At 39.5% G+C, this 20,684-nt stretch overlaps 9 protein-coding genes across 9 annotated transcripts; 3 read left to right on the plus strand and 6 right to left on the minus strand. All coding sequences in view use genetic code 12, as the record gives it.

Moving 5' to 3' along the window:
• Positions 1-58: 58 nt before the first annotated feature.
• Positions 59-1,750, plus strand: CANMA_002449 (uncharacterized protein; the record flags this gene model as incomplete). Its single annotated transcript, XM_051814519.1, has 1 exon — positions 59-1,750. The coding sequence occupies one exon, from the start codon at positions 59-61 to the stop codon at positions 1,748-1,750; it is 1,692 nt and encodes a 563-aa protein (XP_051671885.1).
• A 25-nt stretch (positions 1,751-1,775) lies between these two features.
• Positions 1,776-4,196, minus strand: MED5 (Med5p; the record flags this gene model as incomplete). The annotated part of the gene is made up of 1 exon (XM_051814520.1): positions 1,776-4,196. The coding sequence occupies one exon, from the start codon at positions 4,194-4,196 to the stop codon at positions 1,776-1,778; it is 2,421 nt and encodes an 806-aa protein (XP_051671886.1).
• A 223-nt stretch (positions 4,197-4,419) lies between these two features.
• Positions 4,420-5,193, minus strand: SDH2 (succinate dehydrogenase iron-sulfur protein subunit; the record flags this gene model as incomplete). Its single annotated transcript, XM_051814521.1, has 1 exon — positions 4,420-5,193. One exon carries the CDS (start codon positions 5,191-5,193, stop codon positions 4,420-4,422), a length of 774 nt encoding a protein of 257 aa, XP_051671887.1.
• A 1,603-nt stretch (positions 5,194-6,796) lies between these two features.
• On the plus strand, positions 6,797-8,878 carry NOC2 (mRNA-binding ribosome synthesis protein; the record flags this gene model as incomplete). Its single annotated transcript, XM_051814522.1, has 1 exon — positions 6,797-8,878. One exon carries the CDS (start codon positions 6,797-6,799, stop codon positions 8,876-8,878), a length of 2,082 nt encoding a protein of 693 aa, XP_051671888.1.
• Positions 8,879-9,018: 140 nt separating this feature from the next.
• CWT1 (Cwt1p) lies at positions 9,019-10,332 on the minus strand (the record flags this gene model as incomplete). Its single annotated transcript, XM_051814523.1, has 1 exon — positions 9,019-10,332. One exon carries the CDS (start codon positions 10,330-10,332, stop codon positions 9,019-9,021), a length of 1,314 nt encoding a protein of 437 aa, XP_051671889.1.
• Positions 10,333-10,645: 313 nt separating this feature from the next.
• On the minus strand, positions 10,646-12,022 carry CANMA_002454 (uncharacterized protein; the record flags this gene model as incomplete). The annotated part of the gene is made up of 1 exon (XM_051814524.1): positions 10,646-12,022. The coding sequence occupies one exon, from the start codon at positions 12,020-12,022 to the stop codon at positions 10,646-10,648; it is 1,377 nt and encodes a 458-aa protein (XP_051671890.1).
• Positions 12,023-12,273: 251 nt separating this feature from the next.
• CANMA_002455 (DNA-directed RNA polymerase III core subunit) lies at positions 12,274-15,726 on the minus strand (the record flags this gene model as incomplete). Its single annotated transcript, XM_051814525.1, has 1 exon — positions 12,274-15,726. The coding sequence occupies one exon, from the start codon at positions 15,724-15,726 to the stop codon at positions 12,274-12,276; it is 3,453 nt and encodes a 1,150-aa protein (XP_051671891.1).
• A 121-nt stretch (positions 15,727-15,847) lies between these two features.
• Positions 15,848-17,350, plus strand: CANMA_002456 (TFIIH/NER complex subunit; the record flags this gene model as incomplete). The annotated part of the gene is made up of 1 exon (XM_051814526.1): positions 15,848-17,350. One exon carries the CDS (start codon positions 15,848-15,850, stop codon positions 17,348-17,350), a length of 1,503 nt encoding a protein of 500 aa, XP_051671892.1.
• A 56-nt stretch (positions 17,351-17,406) lies between these two features.
• Positions 17,407-20,568, minus strand: RNR3 (Rnr3p; the record flags this gene model as incomplete). Its single annotated transcript, XM_051814528.1, has 2 exons — positions 17,407-19,870; positions 20,084-20,568. The coding sequence occupies 2 exons, from the start codon at positions 20,566-20,568 to the stop codon at positions 17,407-17,409; spliced, it is 2,949 nt and encodes a 982-aa protein (XP_051671893.1).
• Between the last annotated feature and the right edge of the window lie 116 nt (positions 20,569-20,684).

A 20,684-nucleotide genomic window follows, 5' to 3' on the forward strand; every position in this document is an offset into this window, starting at 1 on the left:
CCAAAAAAAATAGACTTCTTTGTTCAGCCAGTCTTACCTCCAACAACAGCAACAAAGAATGACGGAAGTCTCACCCTCATCCAAGAAAGTAGATGATTTCCTATCAAGTCTATCGCAATTGTCCCAGGAAAGACTTAAAGAGGATCGCCAAAGACAAAGAAATTTGCAACGTAACATTGATGAATTACGATCAAGGCTGAACAGTGCCTCACCTGTCAAAAATGATAGTAATTACCGATCGTCTAGTACTAGATCACTGTACCAGGTGTCTGCACCAAACCTCAAGTTTAATAGGTCAAAAAATATAAGAGATGACGAGGTTGCTCCTCCGTTGCCAAAAAGGCGAGACATGAAAGAGGAAGAGGAGGATGAACCGCCGGCTTTACCTAGTAGATCAAAGATTGCTGAGGAGACACCACCAAGGCTTCCAACACGAAAGTATCAAGATTCCATTGGTTTGTTGCAACCAGTAGCCAGAAAGCAAGCACCTGCCAAACCACTGAAGCCAAAAGCGGTCTATGATAAACCTGAGGTGCTCCCATCTAACAATACCGAACCTGGGGGGCATAGATCTTTCCGTGATATTGAAAATTTAATCAAGTCTGGAAAGGCCAGTACAAAGACACTTGAAAGTGCCTCAGAGCAGTTACAAGAACACAAATCAAAACCCGCCAAACCTGACTGGCTTTCTTCATTGTCCTCGTCGAAATCAACAGTGCGTACGAAGCAGCAGTCACCTTCTTCCTCGTCAGCACCTACATCAGCAATCACACCAACGAAACCAAAACCAAATAGTTGGATAGATAGTGCGGTTAGCAAGTCACCAGAGTCGAAACCTAAAACAAAGGCTCCTCTTGTCAAACCAAATAAACCCAAACATTTGGAACTTCATTGTGAAGCAGAAACAACAAATAATCTGGAGCCTGAATTTATGTCTCAGTTTCTGAAATTGAAGAAGCCACAATTGATACCACAGAAGGAGCCACCGGTGGTGAAGCCCAAACCAAATATCAACACTGTACATGAACCACCAGCAGAATTCCAAGCAAAATTCAACTCGATTGCTAGATCATCTCCAACGAAACTAAAGGAAAAGGCAGTAAATTATGAGGAGAATGATGCTCTTGAGTTGAGATCAAAGTTGAAGAAAATGGCACCCGCCAAGCCAGCAAAGCCTAAATTTAACACTTCTACATATGAGCAAAAGGACAGTGAGGAATTGCGGGCACAGTTGGACAAATTGGCACATAAGAAACCTCCTAAGAAGCCAATAAAGAAAGCTGCCACTGAGGAATTCAAGTCCAGTTTAAACAAGCGGGACCCCGAACCAACCATAAATCGTGCTCCAGATGATTTATCCTTTGAGGACAAATTAGGTGCCCTATTGTCACAAGCACCTGTTTTGGTTAAGGCCCTGACATTTCCTCAAACAGAAACTGCAAAGACTAAAACTACTCGCAAACAAGCTAGTAGTAAGACGTTAACTCATGCTACAAAGAGTAGGGCTAAAGGTCCAAAACGGAAATTACCCAAGAATATGCAAAGCGGGGGAGGTGCTTCCAAGAGTGTCAACAAAATTGATCTGAAAAACGTGTCGAAGGATAAGGGGCTTGGAGCAGAGGAAGAGCAAGAACTGAAACCCCAAGAAGAAAGTAGAGCACCAATAGTTAAGAAACCGCCCCCTATCAAGCAAAAGCCACAGGAAATTAAAGTCAAACCAAGAGTAATAAGCGGAGAGTTGTTTATTTAATAGTCGATACAGTAAATATACAATTTTAACTCCAAGTGTCAAGTTCTTCCAAGATCCTGTCAGTTAAAAGTCTCACTGTTTTGTAAAATAAGTTTGTATGGTTTGTCTTGTCCTTGATCCTTTTAAAATGCGCAAGCAAGCTATCCTGTAGAATTAATTGACGTTGTGCTATTTTCAACTCCTCACTAGTAGGCACATCCATTTTGATGTCGCCTTCTTCATCATCATTATTGTTGGAACTAGGGAGACCATTGTCCATGTCATCATTGGTCTTGTCGACATCGTCGTTAAAAATAGACGAATAATGGTAATCCAAGGTGCACAAAAATGATTTATCACCATTGCGACCTGAAGTGGGTGAATCTAATGCTTTATTCAATTCTTGCTTCCAGTACGTCGCATCGCCTCTATCTTCAATCGAATCGGAAATAGCAATTGAAACTAGTAAATTAATGAAAAGTTTGCTGTTTTCGTCCTTTGTTTCTTGGAATGTGTACAGCTCTTGGATCATATAAAATATTGTATCACGTTTATTCTTCAATAAAAGGTCAAATTGTTCAAAACTAGAAGTAAACTTGACTTTTTCCCAAACTATTGGCCTATATTGATCATTTTTTTCTCCGTGCACATAATGAATATACTGTTTGATGTTTTCATTGGTAACAACTTTGTTTACATCGTTGCCACAAATGTTCAAAATAATTCTGGACAATATGTTTGAATCTTGACCAACAATTGATTTTACCAACTCTGTAATCACTTGGTTGTACAATTTTGAATCGTTGCTATTCCTTGTCATCCATTTGATAAGACACGCTGTAACCGGTAGAAGGAATGGCTGAGATATATAATCTAGCCCATTACTCAATATTGCAAAGTTGATTTTGCCCAATCTTGTTGCCATAATTGCCTGCTTGTATATTATGGGCATCAACTTGTAGATTTGTTTTATGCTCAAACTCTTCATTAATTCGTCCGAAAGTCCATCATTTGAATCGTCGAAAAGTGCATTGATCCATTCATTCACCAAATTGTTGTAGTTTCCTATAATTGTTAAGTCATCTTCATCCTTTTCTAATGGAGTGTTGTTGGTAAGATTATCACCCAATCGATAGTAAAAGTTATTCACAAAACCGACAGAATAGGAATTTAGCTCTAATTTTGACAAGTCGATTTGGAAAACTTCGAGAATTAATAGAATACTGAGTACGCCAACACCACAATATGAATAAATATCTTGAAAGTCATCATCTGGACCAATTGTGAATGTCTCAAAATCAACATAATCTATCAATATGTACAATAATGACAAATTTGTATGAAACAAAATGATGTTTACCATCTCGACATTGTTCAGAAGAGCAAGCAATAATCGATGCAACTTTTCTAATTGCTTTGCGCGTATAAATCCTCTCATATTGTCCAATATAATCTCACTTACGACCTTCTGCGAGCCCCTTTTAGATAATTCAGTAACAAACTCGACCAACCCACTCTCCTCAAACGAAGTAAACTCGGGATCAGTATTTACCAAGTCTTGCAATCTCTTCAAATCCGGATCTGTTTTGGATATAAACAATTGCTTGACTTCATCAGGCACGCTCAATTGATCTATTTCCACACCTAGTTCTTGCAAGATCGTTGGCACTCTGGTCAGGATAAAGTTTTCAACATTGAACAAGTGGAATCCCTGAGTATTCAACGGAAACAGCAGCACTAAAGTCTCTGCCACTTTTTTATTTTCTTGATTCACAACATACGACCTGAAATGAGTCAAAAATTTACCAGCATCTTCATAGAGTTGTAACTTGTTAAAGTCACGAGTTAATTGATATAACCAAAGTTTCCGTTTCACCTCGAGATAGGTGTCTAGCTTATTGGTCACGTCTAATGAAACCCCAATTTCTGGCGTATCTTCGACACTCTCTGATTCGATCAAATTTAGATCAGCCAAATGACTCAATTGTTCAGATGTCAATACACCTCTTGTAGCCTGCTGCAAGTTGTATCCACTTTTCTTGATCAACTTGAACAATTCAATAAATTCACTGGACGAGTAATCCTTTGTAAGGCCTAGAAAGTGTACAAGCTCGTTGACAACGTCAGAAGAAACAGTGCTGCTATTTAAATAATCAATGGCGTATTTTGTAAATTCTTCATACACAAAAGATTGATGGTTGAACTCTCTTCTCACCTCTTGCAAATATCTCACTTGAATTCCATCTTCGACTTTTCCCAAGTTGGTCCAAAAAGTTTGGCAATTTGATGCTGAACTCATTGTCCAATACACGAAAAGGCGCACTTGTTCGTCGTTGAGTGGTGATTGAAATATATGCACAATCTCGTCATCAGTGATAGGCGTGCATAGTGCCAGTAGTAGTATAAACGACTTTTGAGGTACCTTCTTTTCAATCGCCTCGTGGAGTAGATCTAAGAGCTTCGGCATACTTTTGGAGCAAAAGTGTCGTCAGTTATTCCCGCTTAACAGCGAATTTCGGTTAAAACAAAAAACAAAAAACAAAAAAAAAGAAAAAATTATGCGAGTCTCGCGACCGAGGTCAATCCTTGCAAAATAGTTAGATAATAGAGTTACCACAGAACAGAGTCACTACAGAAAAGGTTTCATATGTACCTAAACGTGAAATAATATTAAAGAAATGTGACTCTATTTAATCAAATGCCATTTGTTTCTTGATCTCAGCAATTGCCCTACCTGGGTTCAACCCTTTAGGACAGGTCCTAGCACAGTTCATAATAGTGTGACATCTGTACAAAGACATGGAATTCTGCAACATTGCCTTTCTCTTGGCACTTGCTTGATCTCTAGAATCAATCAACCATCTATAAGCTTGCATCAACACGGCTGGACCAAGGTATTGTTGTTGGTTCCACCAATATGAAGGACACGAAGTTGAACAACAAGCACACAAAATACATTCATACAAACCATCCAACTTGGCTCTGTCGGCGATACTTTGCAAGTTTTCTCTTCCATCAGCAGGTTGGTCTTTTCTTTGCAAGTATGGTTCAATAGACTTGTATTGCTTGTAAAAATGGGTTAAATCAGGCACCAAGTCTCTAACAACAAACATATGAGGCAAGGGGTAAATCTTGGTATCTTTTGTAGTATCGGTATCTATACGGCATAAACAAGCTAATGTGTTTCTTCCACCAATGTTCATGGCACATGACCCACAAATACCCTCACGACAAGATCTTCTGAAAGTAAGGGTGGCATCTTCCTCATTTTTAATTTTCAAGATGGCATCCAAAACCATAGGACCACATTTGTTCAAATCAACCTCGTACTCTTGCATCTTAGGTTGCACTTCTGGAGTATCGGGATTCCATCTGTAAATTTGAAATTTCTTAAGTCTTGGGGTTTTTTCTTCAGCAACAGTGGCTAAACCTCTGACTGATCTACGGAGACAGGATCTGAACATGATGTAAGGATGAATAAATATATGCTATGACTGTAGTGAAGAACAACTAGTGTCTTTAGAGTTGTGGTAAATGGTTGAAGTTTTTTCTGTTTTTTCTTTTTCCTTTTTTTGGCTTTGGTTGGAAACGGTTAAAAGAAAATAAAATATATAAAAAAAATGTGCGTAAAGTCCCGGGTCATACATAATTGTGCGAGTGTTACAAATTCCAGGTTTTCTATTGGTTAATTTTTCACGCACGCACTGGTTGCGAGACACCAATGGAATCCCTATTACACGGAACTGACAGTGGTAATGGAAGTGCCACAACATCTAACTAAAGCTATGGTAGAGTATAGTTAATAGGTCGTAATGACTTACTGTTGTACACATCACCACCTGGAGCGATTCTCTTTTTGCATGTGCCAAAACCCCACTAAAATGGAAACAAAATCTGGGGTAGCTGACAAAATTAAAATTGACAACCGAATTGTATTGACATGCAAAGCTATAATTTAAATATAAAGCCACTTTCAAGTTATTGAGCTTACCTGGTACTGCGGTTTCATTCAGGTATTGGTTTGAATAGTAAGGTGTTTGGTGGTAATTATTTTGTTAGTGTTGAAATATGTCCATTCTTGGTGGATATACCTTACACGATTGGCTATGTGTACTATCTACAAAGCATAGTACAGACTCAAAAAACGGCCAACTGTGATATTATACAGGCCACCAAAAGGCTTTCTGCTCTTTGCAATTTTCATATTTGTAATTCAAAAAATTGTTGCTAATGTTATTTGTCTCGAAAAGTTGCAACATCTTCTCTTCCACTGATGTGTAAGATGCACCGTTAACTGGTATCACTAATTATAGCTCTTACATAGACACAGAAATGAAGAATTTAATACAACCTTACTAAAACTTACTGAAACTGCATTCCATTAACATTGGAGCTTATCGGTGTAAATCATTCATGTTTTTTCTCCTTTAATTAATATTTTGCATGGATTTGGCACATAAAAGTAAAAGCGTGAATAGAAAACGAGAGTGTAACAATATATTGAACTAGCTTCAGACAATCAAACATAAGTCTACACCGAACCTTTTCCTTTAAAAGGCTCTATACAATACGATAAAATTGTGTCCGACGTTTTATTCGAAGACCTTAACGGCGTAACTTAGTACCAAATCACGCATTCTCCACGTGAATACCTCATGAAAATTAAATAATTTAAAGATACTTGAACTGATTTTGTCAACAAAACGAGCTAATAGCTCAGTTGGGTTCCTATAATTCAGTGGTTTAGAATGCCAGATTGCAAATCTGTTTGTCCCTGGTTCGAATCCGGGTAGGAACTTTTATTTTTATAATTTTTTTTACTTTTTGCTTGTCTCCAGTAAAAGCCCCATGTACATACATATTGGCCATTTCTTACCCTTTTGAATTCGCAAATAGCTTAAGACAATGGTAGAGTAACGTCTAGGTACTCACAACTCTCGACTTTTTGGAGTGTATCTGACTTTCCTCGTTATGAATTATCACAACAGGTAGCGCCACTCATCATCTCATCTCTAATAATTTTTAGAAAAATTGAAAAACCTATCCATTCTTAAACATCTAACCAACATGGGGAAGACATCCAAGCAGACCAAGAAGTTTCAAAATAAGCACTTGAAACACACGATACAGCATCGTAAGAGAGCCCAAGACTTCAAAAAGAAGGCTGCATTGAGAAAGAAGGGTGGAGACGCACCGCAGCAGCAGCAGGAGGAGGAGGAGAAGGAGGCACCAAAAGATGGTTCTAAATTTGAGGATATGTCGGTTGATGACTTTTTTGCCGGAGGATTTGAAATACCTAAAGGAATGGAAAAAAGTAAAAAGAAGTTAGATGAATCAGATGACGAGTCACTGTCAGATTCCGAGGATGAAGAGGATATGAAAAAAAATCTTGAAAACTTAGAGAAACAGGATCCTGACTTTTACAAGTATTTAAAAGAAAATGATAACCAGTTGTTGGATTTTGAAGGAGTGAACCCATTGGAGGCAATGAGTGACGACGAGGAAGAACAAGATGAGGAAGCTGATGCCGAGGAAGAGGATAACGGCGATGCAGTCCAAGCCACGACAAATAAACCAACGTTAAAGGTGGAGATTACTACCCAACTTGTCCACAAATGGGACAAGCAATTGGAAAAGCCTACTCCAAAGGTTATCAAAAACATAATTATTGCGTTTAAAGCTGCCGTGAATATCAACAGTGGAGAAGATTACAAGTACTCTGTGGTTGATCCAAAGGCTTTTACAGAATTGATGTTGATGGTTTTGAAAAAAGTGCCGATGGCCGTACAAGAAATTGTAAAGTACAAGACGAAGCAAGGTGTTAGAACGATTCCGCAGAATGCCCAGGCTAGTCAAATTGGCTCAATCTTGAAAACCCACGCAAGCTCATACATCACCTTGCTCAAGGACATCACCAATACTGAAACTGCAGCCATAATTTTAGCGTCTTTATACGAAGTGTTTCCATACTATTTGTCGCACCGTCGTTTGTTGAAACAAATCATCACTGCTGTGGCAAATGTTTGGGCCAGCTCCAATGAGACCGATACACAAATTGCTTCCTTCGCTTTCATCAACAATGTGGTGAGAGAATATCCGAAATCAATCTTGGAAATGGTTCTTAAAATTTCCTACTCGTCGTTCTTGCAACATTGTAGGAAAACCAACCCTCATACCATTTCAAGAGTTAATTTTTGCAAAAACTCATTGGCTGAATTGTTTAAAATTGATGAGACAATAGGATATCAGATTGGGTTTGAGTATGTCAGACAATTAGCCATACATTTGAGAAATAGCGTAAATGGGAAAGGAGGGTTTGTGACTATATACAATTGGCAATACTGTCATTCACTTGATTTTTGGTCAAGGGTTTTGTCACTTTGCAAGGACGATTCCTCCTTAAAGCAATTGATTTACCCATTAGTGCAAGTTACGTTAGGGGCAATTAGACTAGTCCCAACTGCCCAATTTTTCCCCTTACGTTTTTACTTGATTAGATCTCTTTTGAGATTGTCCAAAACGGGGGTATACATACCGTTGTTTCCGTTGTTGTATGAAATTTTGTCGTCAACCGCCATTACGAAAGCACCCAAACCTTCTACCTTGCAAATTGTTGACTTTGAACACAATATCAAGGTAAACCAAGCTTATTTAGGGACCAAGGTTTACCAAGATGGGTTGTGTGAGCAGTTTATTGAATTAACTTCCGAGTTCTTTGGATTGTACGCAAAGAGTATTGCATTTCCTGAATTGATAACTCCAGCTGTTCTTGGATTGAAAAGATTTACCAAAAAGTCTAAAAACATTAAATTCAACAAACAGTTGAATCAATTGATTGAGAAGCTTAATGCAAATGCTCAATTAATTACAAGTAAAAGGTCCAATGTTGAATTTGGTCCAAGTGACAAGCGAGATGTCAAGGAGTTCCTCAGTGCTTTGAGTTGGGAAAAGACTCCTCTTGGACAGTACATTGTCGTTCAAAGACAATTGAAGGAAGAAAGACTTCGTTTATTTAAGGAAGCACAAGAGGAAGAAGAAAGGGCAAAGGAGCAGAAGAAAAAGGAAGAGGAAGAAGAAGAGGAAGAAGAGGAAGAAGAGGAAGAGGAGGAGAAGGAAGATGAAGATGAAGATGAAGATATGCTGGAGTAATCGCATGCTGAATCAAAGCTTTTCACAGAGTAGTATAGACTGGCTGTATGAAATAGTTCAAGCCAAAGTGATGAGACATCACTCAGCATCAAATTTATCGAATTATAGTTACATAATAAAACACATATCTACTGTACCATCTAGGGATCTATTGGTATGAAATTTCCCACAATACAACTTGGGATGTTATACCTATCTCTCCTTATAGTAAAACTGAAGCAACAACTTTTCCTCTTAATACCATCTTTTGTCCTTAAATTGCAGCTTGTCAAAACTGCCTTTTGTCCTTTATCAAAAGCAATAGCACCATACTTTTCCCAAAAGTTCACTGCACTCTCTTCGCTCATTAATTCGTAGATGGCCAACTTTCCATCTTTCAAGTCATCTGTGGTGACACCCACCAACGAAGCAAATTCTTTGTTACCACGATATATTTCTCCAGTCCTCCTCCACAAACAGGCAGGTATTGCCATGGACGTAAATACCCGATCATAATCCAACAACATTCTTTCAAAGCTTTCTTCAACTAACACCAAGTCAACATCCTTTAATGTTCTTGCAATAGCACGAAACGCGGGCCGGAAAATTGACAACGGTTTTAATATTCTTTGACGACTTGAGATATTCATATAATTATCCATATATCGCTGCAACCTCGCATATCCTTTGGCATAGTTGTAAGGCTGTAAAAGGCCAGCTTCTAGTTTTGCTTTAATCACCTGCTTCAATCTTTCTTCAGGGGAAATCTCGGTAGTTGGATCTGCCGCGGTAAGAAAAAACTTATCTCTGGCAGAGTCTGAAATGACTGGCTGGGCTTCTCGTGGTGATTGTGGAGCACTTTCTTCGGGAGCAGGCTGTTGAACAACCTCCTCAGGAAATGTTTGGTTAAATAAATTATTTGGAGAAAATGCCATGGTGTTACCCCAAAACGCATGATTGGGGTCATCGTTTAATGCACCATTGACCAATTCTGGATCATCGATGATGGATAGGAAATCATTCAAAGAGCTGAATTCACTACCTGCATGTTCCGAGTAGAATAATGGCTCTTGGTTATATGCTAAAGTTTGAGATAGAACCGAATTCTTCAACGTTTTTTGCTGACCAGGGTTTACCTGTATTGGAGGAGGTAAGGGAGCTGGTTCCTGACTAGTTGCAGCAGGCACGGGAGGAGCAGCAACAGGAGCGGGGATTGAATGTGGTGGTTGTTCCGGTGGCGTCTCAGTTTTTCTCAATGAAGCTGCTTTCTTCCTTTGTCTCGAATTAGAAGGTTCGTCATAACACAAGTGCCCGATTCCTCTTTTGATACATCGTTGACAGGGCCTCGATTCATCACATATCATATGCGAACGCCGACAATAAACACAAGCTATTTCCAACTTCTTCTTCCTTTTCCTCCGCTCTTGCTTGTCCGGCTCTGTTTTAATCTTTACGGTATCGTTCTTGATCTCCATTGTTGGCGGTGGTTTGACGTTCTTAAAGAAAGTGTGGGTTTGAGTTCCAAAGCAAAAAAAAAACAAAGAAAAAAAAAATATTACAAAACAAAATGGACTCATAAATTATTATGCTTGATCTAAAGTCTGATTTGAATTAGCCATTATATCTTACATATACAATTAGAATTAGCATCTACTGACTTAATGGTGACAATGGGCCGTTACAGCCACATACTAACGTAGAGGATCTTAGAAGGCCAAGGGTTGACAATAACTCTACAACTGGAAGTTTCGCTGCCAACATTTCGTATACATATAGATGTGCATATATTCATGAGGAGTCAATACTGGTGCTTAGCTGTGCCCCATTAGGATCTGAGTTATAGCAGGTCAAGATCGCCAGCGGTCTTGACATCAAAAGCGGTCTTTGAAACAGGCTCTGACTGCTTGCACTCCTGTAATTGAAGGGGCGCTGCACTTCTACCTCTCTGCTGCTGCCCTCGGTAACACCACTTTCCATGTCCATGCTACCATAGTTCACTTCATGACCAGTAAGGAGGTTGTCTGTTAGAATTGTGCTATTGCACAATGGACAGCTTCTTCTAAAATTAATCAACCATTTTGAAAGACACTTTTGGTGATAAAGATGCTTACACTCCAATACTAAAACCCTAGACCTCAATGGTTCATATTTTTCCAAACATATTGAGCATTTGTAGGCTTTAAAGTAATCATTAGGTGAGGTCAAAACATGTAACTTCTGATGTAGTGCGCTCTTGGCAAACAAAGCAGGATCATCAGCTATCTCCAGGTCGGTCAGCTTAAAGCATTTTTCAAAGTCAGACTCCAGTATCAACTGATCAACGTTGTATACATATACTGGTAGGTTCTTTACCAATTGTGTGTTGCGTTTGTTAATTTGTCCTCTTCTCACCCGTTGACCACACAAGATGATGCAATATATGACAATGATCAACAAAGGAGGTGACAAAACTATGGACAATAGAACATTGATCCAGTCACCAAAATCAGCAGTGCTTATTTGCAAAGCTGTGCTGTCATGGCCAGCTGCCTCAAGTAGCTTGCTGTCCTCATACGTAATAAACACGACTGGGATATCCAAAGCCCCATCTTGGTTGAATGTGTTGGAGTACATTGTTATCAAGCCTCTATAAGGTTCATTGTTTGCAATAATGATAGCCTTTGGTTTTGCGTCCGAGCCGATTATATTCAACACCTTGCTGACAAAGTTACATTCACCCCTGGGAACTATTAAAATTTTGACTTTATCAGAGTCGTCCACTGTGACTTTTGAACACGCCTTGTCAGATAAAATCCTATACCTACTGGTAATTCTATCATTTAAAATTGGACTGAATGATGCATACCTACCAGCAAATTTGTGAGTGGTGATGTTCCCTTCATACGTTGTGTTGAATTCAAATATCGCATCAATAGGGAACAATGAATTGAAAACATTATTCAAAGGGTATTCGGGATCACCTTCATATGGCAAACTTCCTGCAATTGACGTGATAATGCTCTTTGAACTTAATTTTTGTTTGAACTCTTGTATAGAGTTTTTGGTAAGAAATATAGCTGAGTTGAAATCAAGTTGGCCTCCAAGTCCAAAGCCAATAAGGAGCACGTACAAGGTCAACAATAAAGCAAAAACCACTGTACGTGGTTGAATATGTACCAGCACCATGTGTACAGGCCACAGCAGGTTGTGAATGTATGGGGATTGATAAGACAAGAAAAGGTGAAACAAAGCTTTGTAATGTTATACAGTTTATTTTGTTTATTCTTTTATTTTATTTTCTTCCTTACATTTGATTTTGTGATTTGAGAATGGCGCAAGTCACAAACATGACTAAGAACAACCCCCCAGTTATCTATATCTTGCTTCGTTTTCTATATGCAATTATATTATATTAACGCTACAAATGTATATCAGATTTAAAAAACATCACCCAACCTCAACCTAGGAGCTATATTCATGGAAAGTAACTCTTGGAATAAAAGTTTGGCAGCATAAGGGATGGTCATTTTTATAATGTTTTCCGTGCTCTTGCATGTGGTACACCACGAGTTATATCCCATCAAGCCACACTTGTTACAGATATCCACTTCAAAGGCATCGGAGGATATCATCAATCTTTCTAAAAGTAATTGAGACGCACCGTAGGCTATGACACAGTCTCTCTCCATTTCACCTAATCTCAAACCACCGTCTCTAGATCTACCTTCAGTAGGCTGTCTGGTCAACACAGCCCTTGGACCTCTTGCTCTTGCATGCATCTTGTCCAATACCATATGCTTCAATTTCTGATAATATATTGGCCCAAAAAAGATGTATGCTTGTAAACATTCTCCCGTAATTCCCGAGTACAACATATCCTTACCTGAATAAGAGAAACCCTTGTCAACGAGAATTTTTGACATCTCTTCCAACTTGGACCCACCAAAACAAGTACCATATTCTAACGATCCATTTAGAACACCAGCCTTTCCCGATATCAATTCAATCATTTTACCCACTGTCATACGCGATGGAAAACCGTGTGGATTCATAATAATGTCGGGAGAGATACCGTCATCATTAAATGGTAAATCCTCCTGTTGAACAATGATTCCACAAACACCTTTCTGTCCATGTCTCGAGGAGAATTTGTCTCCCAACTCCGGTCTTCTGGTTTGTCGAAGCAACACTTTGATCAATGCTTGGTCGTTGTCACTAACTGACATCATGACTTGATCGACATATGATGGTTCGGGGCCCTTATAAAATGCAGGAGCCTCTCTATGGTTTTCAGCCTGTTGAGGCTGTCCCAAACTTGTTTCGCCAGAGTTAGTAGGAACACATTTATTGGCAAAGACCTGCCCGTTTTCAATTCTGCTGCCCACTTCACCCAACCCATCAGGACCCAAAGCTTGGTGAGGAAAGATTGGCTGATCATTTTCGTCCACCCTCATTCCTGACAAGATATCTTTGCTGTGGTTGGGGTACTTTTTCAACTGTACAGTATTTTTTCGAACTACTTGACATCTTCCAAAGCCCCGATCCAATGACGACTTGTTAAGCACCAAGGCATCTTCAATATCATAACCTGAGTATGACATTACCGCAACAGTAGCATTTTGCCCGGCTGGCAATTTATCATAGTTGATTAATTCAATAGTCTTGGTCTTTACCATTGGCTGCTGTGGGTAAACCATAAAATAAAGCAAGGTGTCAATTCTTCTAAACTGGTTGTACGCTATAGCCCCTATAGCTTGTTTACCCATCGCACATTGATAAGTGTTTCTAGGCGATTGGTTATGATGAGGGTAAGGAATTAAACCCGCAACTGCGCCTAGCACAGTAAATGGTTCTATCTCCAAGTGAGTCACGGTGGCATTTGGATTCTCCCCAATGTCCTTTTCATATAGCGCAATCAACGAATCGTTCTCTTCATTGACATCAAGATACTCAACTAGTCCTTCCCTTAAAAAGTCGTCAAACTCCCACTCGCCATTCAACAATTTAGCCAAATGCTTTGCTTCTACTTTGGATTTATTTTTCTCCACGATAATCAACGGACGACAAATTCTTCCACCATCCGTAGCAATATGCACAGCTTGTTGATGCGTATTGGTGTAAATACTCACAAATGCTGACACTTTACCTGCCCTTCTCAATCGGCGAAAATCAGTGACAAACTTAACTGGAAATCTAGTAGTACCTACTAAGGTACCATTGAGATAAACTCCAAAATTTCCCTCAACGTGCAAAGTCGCCGAGTCTAATCCCAAGATCGATTCACACCCAAGCGCGGTACACAACTTCTTGATCGGCCCTTCTTCATCATCGGTAGTGATATGCGTCATCAACGCTAGATTCTTGACTAAACCACAAGCTTCACCTTCAGGAGTATCGGCTGTACAAAGCATTCCAAATTGCGAAGGTTGCAAAGCACGAGGACCTGAAACTTTTCTTGATTTTTCAAACTGTGATGAGATACGCGTCATCATACCCAAGGCAGAAATGTACGACAATCGAGACAAAACGTGAGTGACACCAGCTCTTTCCATCTTGAAACGTTTTAAAGACCAGTTACCTGTGGATATCGCTCTGTTTAGACCCATAGTTATATTGTTGGAATGAATGTTAATCGACAATAAAGCATCAAATTCAGACGTGCGGCTAGGCTTCTTTAAAATTTTGTCAATATTGGCCTTGAAGTCGGAGTTGAATTTTTTAAACAAATCTTCAAAAAGCAAGGACATTAGTTGCCCAGCGAGTTCCAACCTTTTGTTACCGACGTAATCACGGTCATCCACCATTTTGGGGTTGTGCATGGCCATAACTACACGTCTGGCCATCATTGCCATGTACAACGCCTTTTCTCTAAACTGCAAGTCAACTACAGTCAAGTGCGCTATGATAGTGGTGGCGATGGCTTCTATACCTTCCTGCAATTGAGATAACTTCGGCGCACCGGCTCTTCTAATAGTCTTTACCCTCTTTCCCAAATAAAGCAAAGCTTGTTGTTGGGTAAACACTTCCAACTTGGCAGCCTCTTCGAAATTTACCACAAATAAATCTTGATAGTTGGGGTCTGACCCACAAACAAGTTGTAAAATTTCCAAATCTGAAATCACACCCGCTGCCTTTAAAACTATCACAATAGGTATATCCTCACTAATAGAATTGTGCTTGAGGTAAATTTTGTCATTCTTGGTAATCACGTATGTTTTGGATTTACGCTCATGAGTGGAGGACGTAACAGAAGCTTGGACTATGCCCTTTTTCTCATCCGCTTCGACGATGATTCTATTCTTTGATAATTGTTCCTGAACCAATATTACTTTTTCTGTACCATTTACAATGAAATATCCACCTGGATCGAGAGGACATTCATCAACTTGGGCCATCATTTTATCATCCATTCCGTCCAACATACATTTGTTGGACCTTAACATAATCGGCATTCTTCCAATTTCTAAGTCAAAATGTCTAATAATCTTTCTACCTCTAGTGTACTCAACATCGACGTAAATGGGAGCACTATAGGTTAAATCTCTCAACCTACACTCATGAGGTGGTAGTATCACTTCCTTTGTACCTGGTGGCGATGTAGATTTGTGGCCCACTCTTATGTCTATGTATTTCACATAAAAATCAGGATCAACATCAGATAGGACAAGAGAATTGGCGCTTAATATCTTCCGCAAATCCACATCAACAAAGTAATTGAAGGAGTCTAGATGTTGTTTAACCAAACCCTTGATTTTCAAAAATGCTGGCAACAAATTCCACTTATCCTCGGCAGTGTTGATCTCATCAGTTAAATGCTTGCCCTTGTATTCTGGCTTAAAAAGCTCGTTAAACGCAGCATCTGCTGTAGCACCCTTTCCCTTTTTCGCCATCGTTTGGGTCCTTTAGCTTGGAAGCGATGAAATAATTTTTGATCTCATCTGAACTTTATAAAATATAAGCGCTACCACCAACATCAGAAACAAAACCCAAATGTAACTCTACGATCACCAAATGTCATCCAACTTGTTCAAAAGCACAGTCAATGAGTACCTAGAGGACCTTCCAGAGAATGTTCAATCAAAGCTATACGAAGCATCAGCAACATGTCTATCCATATATAGACTTCTATCCCCCATGGCCAAGTTTTACATCATGTCCATGGTTTTCAATGAAAAATCAATAGCAATGAGAGACTTGACGAAATGGTGTAAGCCACTGGCAAAAAAGATGGAGTTTGAGGCATTGAAACGGTTGGAGTCGTTGCATCTAATTGAATACGATAGCAAAGGAGCACATGTTCGGTTGAATTCCATCTTTCGATCAAACTTTCGAGATTGTCTCACCGGGTCGCAAGACCCCAACGCCTTTGGAAGTATAAGCACAGATGATGATGCAGACAAAGTAGATATTGCATTTCTCGACAAGTTTGCTTCACATGAATGGGAAACGATTTTGCACTTTATGGTTGGTACAGAAGGTACACCAGCACCATCGGGCTCTGTCCTAAGCTTGTTAAAATTAGGTGGTCTTATGGAAGGCGATGCAAATTTGAATATCACAAATACAGGGTTTCAATTTCTTTTGCAAGATGTGAATGCCCAAATATGGACATTACTTCTACAGTACCTAAATCTAACATCCGAGTTGAATATGAACCCAGTGGATGTTTTAAATTTTATTTTCATCCTTGGGTGTTTGGAACTAGGCAAAAGTTATTCAGTGTCGAGTTTAAGCGAGACTCAAGTGAGTATGCTTGCCGACTTGAAAGATCTCGGACTAGTATACCAAAGATCGGACACCTCAAATAGGTTCTACCCAACTCGGCTAGCTACAACGCTTACATCAGATTCATCGGCATTGAAAACTCCATCTATGGCTGTAGAGCAGGCTTTGGAAGAAAATGAAGGTCAAATGATGACCTCTAATAGCCGAGAATCAATCATCATTGAAACCAACTTTAAGATCTATGCATACACCAACTCACCGTTGGAGATTGCAATCCTTAATTTATTTGTTCAAATGAAAACGAGATTTTCAAATATGGTCTGTGGTCAGATCACACGAGAATCTATCAGGAATGCATTATATAATGGAATAACGTCTGACCAAATTATCAAGTTCTTGGAAACGCACGCTCACCCTCAAATGCGTGCCTTGGCTAAGGAAAAGTTGGATAAAAAGGTGGAGTTTGATGCCAGTCATAACATCAATACCGCTGGTGGTGCACCTCAAAGTAAGACTGACGGAGCAATATCCCAACACAAATTGGAGGTGATTCCGCCTAATGTTGTTGATCAGATCAAACTTTGGCAATTGGAACTTGATAGAATACAGACAGTCGAGGGTTACTTGTTCAAAGATTTTGCCAATCAGCAAGAATATGACATGTTGTCGAATTATGCAACGGAATTGGGAGTGTTAGTATGGGGTGATAAGGTCAAGCGAAAGTTTTTTGTAACAAAAGACGGTATGGCACAGGTTGCAGACTATGCCAATCGAAAACTAAGAGGCTAATATGAATTCCTATTTGCAATTTAAAATATATACAGCTATTTATGCTCTAATAGATTTTACCCTGAGCAAGACTCACAGTTATCAGCATCCCTTATATTGCAAGCTACTGGCGTCGTGTCATGAATGTCATAGACCTCGGAATCAGGAGTCGCGTACGCAGATATACTCCTTTTCTTTTGAGTTACTTCCACATACCTTTTCCTCTTTAGACTTTTCCGAACTTGCTGCTTCTCTGCCAATGCTACTTCTTCTTGGTCAACGGTGAATTGTATTGCTCTCGATGCGGCCTGTGTTCGCAAGTAGTACATGCCCGTTTTCAACCCCTTTTTCCAAGCATAAAAATGGCAGCTTGTAAGCTTACCTATAGTTGGGTTTTGCAAATAAATATTCATACTCTGCAGCTGGTCAATGAACTTCCCTCTATCTGCAGCCATATCTATTATGTCCTTTTGCTTTAGTTCCCACACGGTTCTATATAGTTTCTTTATATCTTCGGGTATCACTGATATGTTTTGGACTGAGCCTCCGTCTTGGATAATCTTGTTCCGAATTGCCGGATTCCATATACCCAAATCCACTAAGTCTTTAATAAGGTACTTATTCACCACCTGAAATTCTCCCAGAATCACACGACGGGTGTACAAGTTAGACGTGTACGGTTCAAAGCACTCATTGAAACCCAAAATCTGCGATGTTGATGCAGTTGGCATGGGTGCTACTAAAAGCGAGTTTCTCATACCAATAGTCTTGGCCCTTGCTTTTAACTGTTCCCAATCGTCAAAAAATTCGGGCTTGTGGTTCCACATGTCGAATTGTAAAATCCCTTTCGAAGCAGGCGAGCCTTCAAAGGTTGAATATGGCCCCTCATCCATTGCCAACTGAACAGATGCTTCTACAGCGGCATGGTATATGGTTTCAAAGATTTGCGAATTGAGTTTCTTTGCCTCATGTGAATCAAATGGCAATCTCAAGTCGAGTAACAAGTCTGCCAAACCTTGTACACCAAGAGCTATTGGTCTATTCTTTTTATTTGACACCCTTGCGGACTCCACCGGATATCGAGTAACATCGATAACCTTGTTCATATTCTTTGTGACAACCTTTGTCACCGAATGCAACTTGTCAAAATCAAACTCTATGCTTTCATCTGTTGATTTAAGAAAAGAAGGGAGGCCTAGGGATGCCAAGTTGCATACAGCAGTTTCATCTGGCGAGGAGTACTCTATAATTTCACAGCACAAATTTGATGATTTTATCGTTCCTAGATTAGATTGATTGGTTTTCTCATTACAAGCGTCCTTGTACAACATGTACGGACCACCTGTCTCAGTTTGTGACTCTAAAATGGCAAGCCAAAGTTTCTGTGCCTTTATTGTTGCAGTTGCCAATCCTTGAGCTTCATATTTCTCGTACAATTGAACAAACTTGCTTCCGTAGACGTCACTTAATCCAGGCGCTATATCCGGAGAAAATAGTGACCAATCGCCACCAGATTTCACTCTTTGCATAAACAAATCAGGAACCCACAATCCATAAAATAGGTCTCTTGTTCTAAGTTCCTCATTGCCGTGGTTTTTCCTCATATTCAAGATGTCAAAGATATCGGCATGCCACGGTTCTACGTATATTGCAAATGCTCCTGGTCTTTTACCTCCTCCTTGGTCAACATATCTTGCAGTATTATTGAAAACTCGTAACATAGGAACCACTCCACCTGCTCTCCCATTGGTGCTAGCAATATGTGAGCCCTGCGCCCTAATGTTGTGAATGTGGATTCCGATCCCTCCAGAAGCCTTGGAAATTAACGCAGCTTCGTGGAGAGTTTGATAAATTCCATCAATAGAATCGTCTTTCATGGCTAGCAAAAAGCAGGATGAGAGGTAGTTGTATTTGCATCCTGCATTGTATAAAGTAGGCAGGGCATGTATGAAATGCTTTCTTGACATTAGCTCATACGTTTCCCTCACGGCTCGTATATCCTCTCCGTGAATTTCTATCGAAACTCTAAGAAACATGTACTCTGGTGTTTCCGCTATCTTGTTGCCAACTTTCCATAGATATGAGTTCTCCAAGGTTTTGATCCCAAAGTAAGCTAACTCTATTTTCTCTGTTTTTTCCACAATCTCATCAAATTCTTCTCTATGCTTCATGATGACTTCATAAAAGTTATCCGACATTTGTGAGTATGGTGTTCCCTGGGAGTTTGTGGCTTGTTTTAGTCGTTTTATATTGTCGCTGAAGGTATAAGGTATTTGCATCTGCAAAACATGGGCAACTACTCTACCTGCAAGTATTGCATAGTCCGGATGGTGTATTATTCTGCTTGCTATTACTTCAGATGCAAGGTTGTAAATCTCTTGCACTGTGATCCTATCAGGCAAGCCAGAAAGTATTGAAGCAACGATATCATCAAGTTTGACGTGAGCAGTGTCTAGACCGTGGCAAAATCTTGACAATAGTTTCAAGAGATACTCCTCATCTATGCCGTCAAGTATAGTTGCCGTATCGAGTGACATATGCCTTGGGGACTAGTTTGAAAGATCAGTTGGCTCTATTTCTTGCAGATGTTGTTTGTGAATCAGGAAAGCAACTCCATCTCAAGAGGTGAAAGAGATAGTTTTGAGACAGAAAAAGAAATGTTTAACAAAACACAAACAAAAACAATTACACTTTGCATCAAACTGCATTTCATAACTATACCTAATTAAGACACCAAAGGCAATTCACTCATACACTAATTCGAAATCTAGATTCAAAATCTTATACAAATCTCTCATGGTAAATTCTGTTGAAAATGTAGGATCTTCCTCGATCTCTTCATGCAAGTTCTCCAAAATCTCGCCATCAATTGAAACCACAAATCCAAGCTCTGCAAGTTGTTCAATCACTGCAATTTTGTTTTCGACCGAGGCTGCTTGTAACTCCTCCGAGATTTGTTCCCACAAAGAGTCTCTTTCTTCCTGTTTCCTTTCCATTTTCTTTTCCCATTGCTGTTTTTGCCATTCTTGAAATCCGCCCATTTTATTTATGGCAACCGAACGTTCATTGAATACGTAGCTTGAGGCAAACTGTGCCACTGTGCGCCAGTAAGAAATCAAGTGCTGAATTTTGTCTTCATCTTGCTTATACTTGGCTGCCTTTAGTAATGTATCTTTTCGATACTTGTAAAACCGCAATTGTTTGTCCAAATTAGCTTCATAAGCTTGAATGGGACCCATAGACGTTTTTTGCTCTACTACTGTAAGTATTTATTTCTCTTCTTTATGCTCCAACAGAAGCCATTTGTACATACGTGTCAACCGTTTGGTGTGCATTGTGTGTTGCAAAAAAATGA

Source organism: Candida margitis, assembly GCF_024628925.1.
Source record: "Candida margitis strain CBS 14175 chromosome Unknown scaffold7, whole genome shotgun sequence".
NCBI lineage: Eukaryota > Fungi > Ascomycota > Pichiomycetes > Serinales > Debaryomycetaceae > Lodderomyces > Lodderomyces margitis.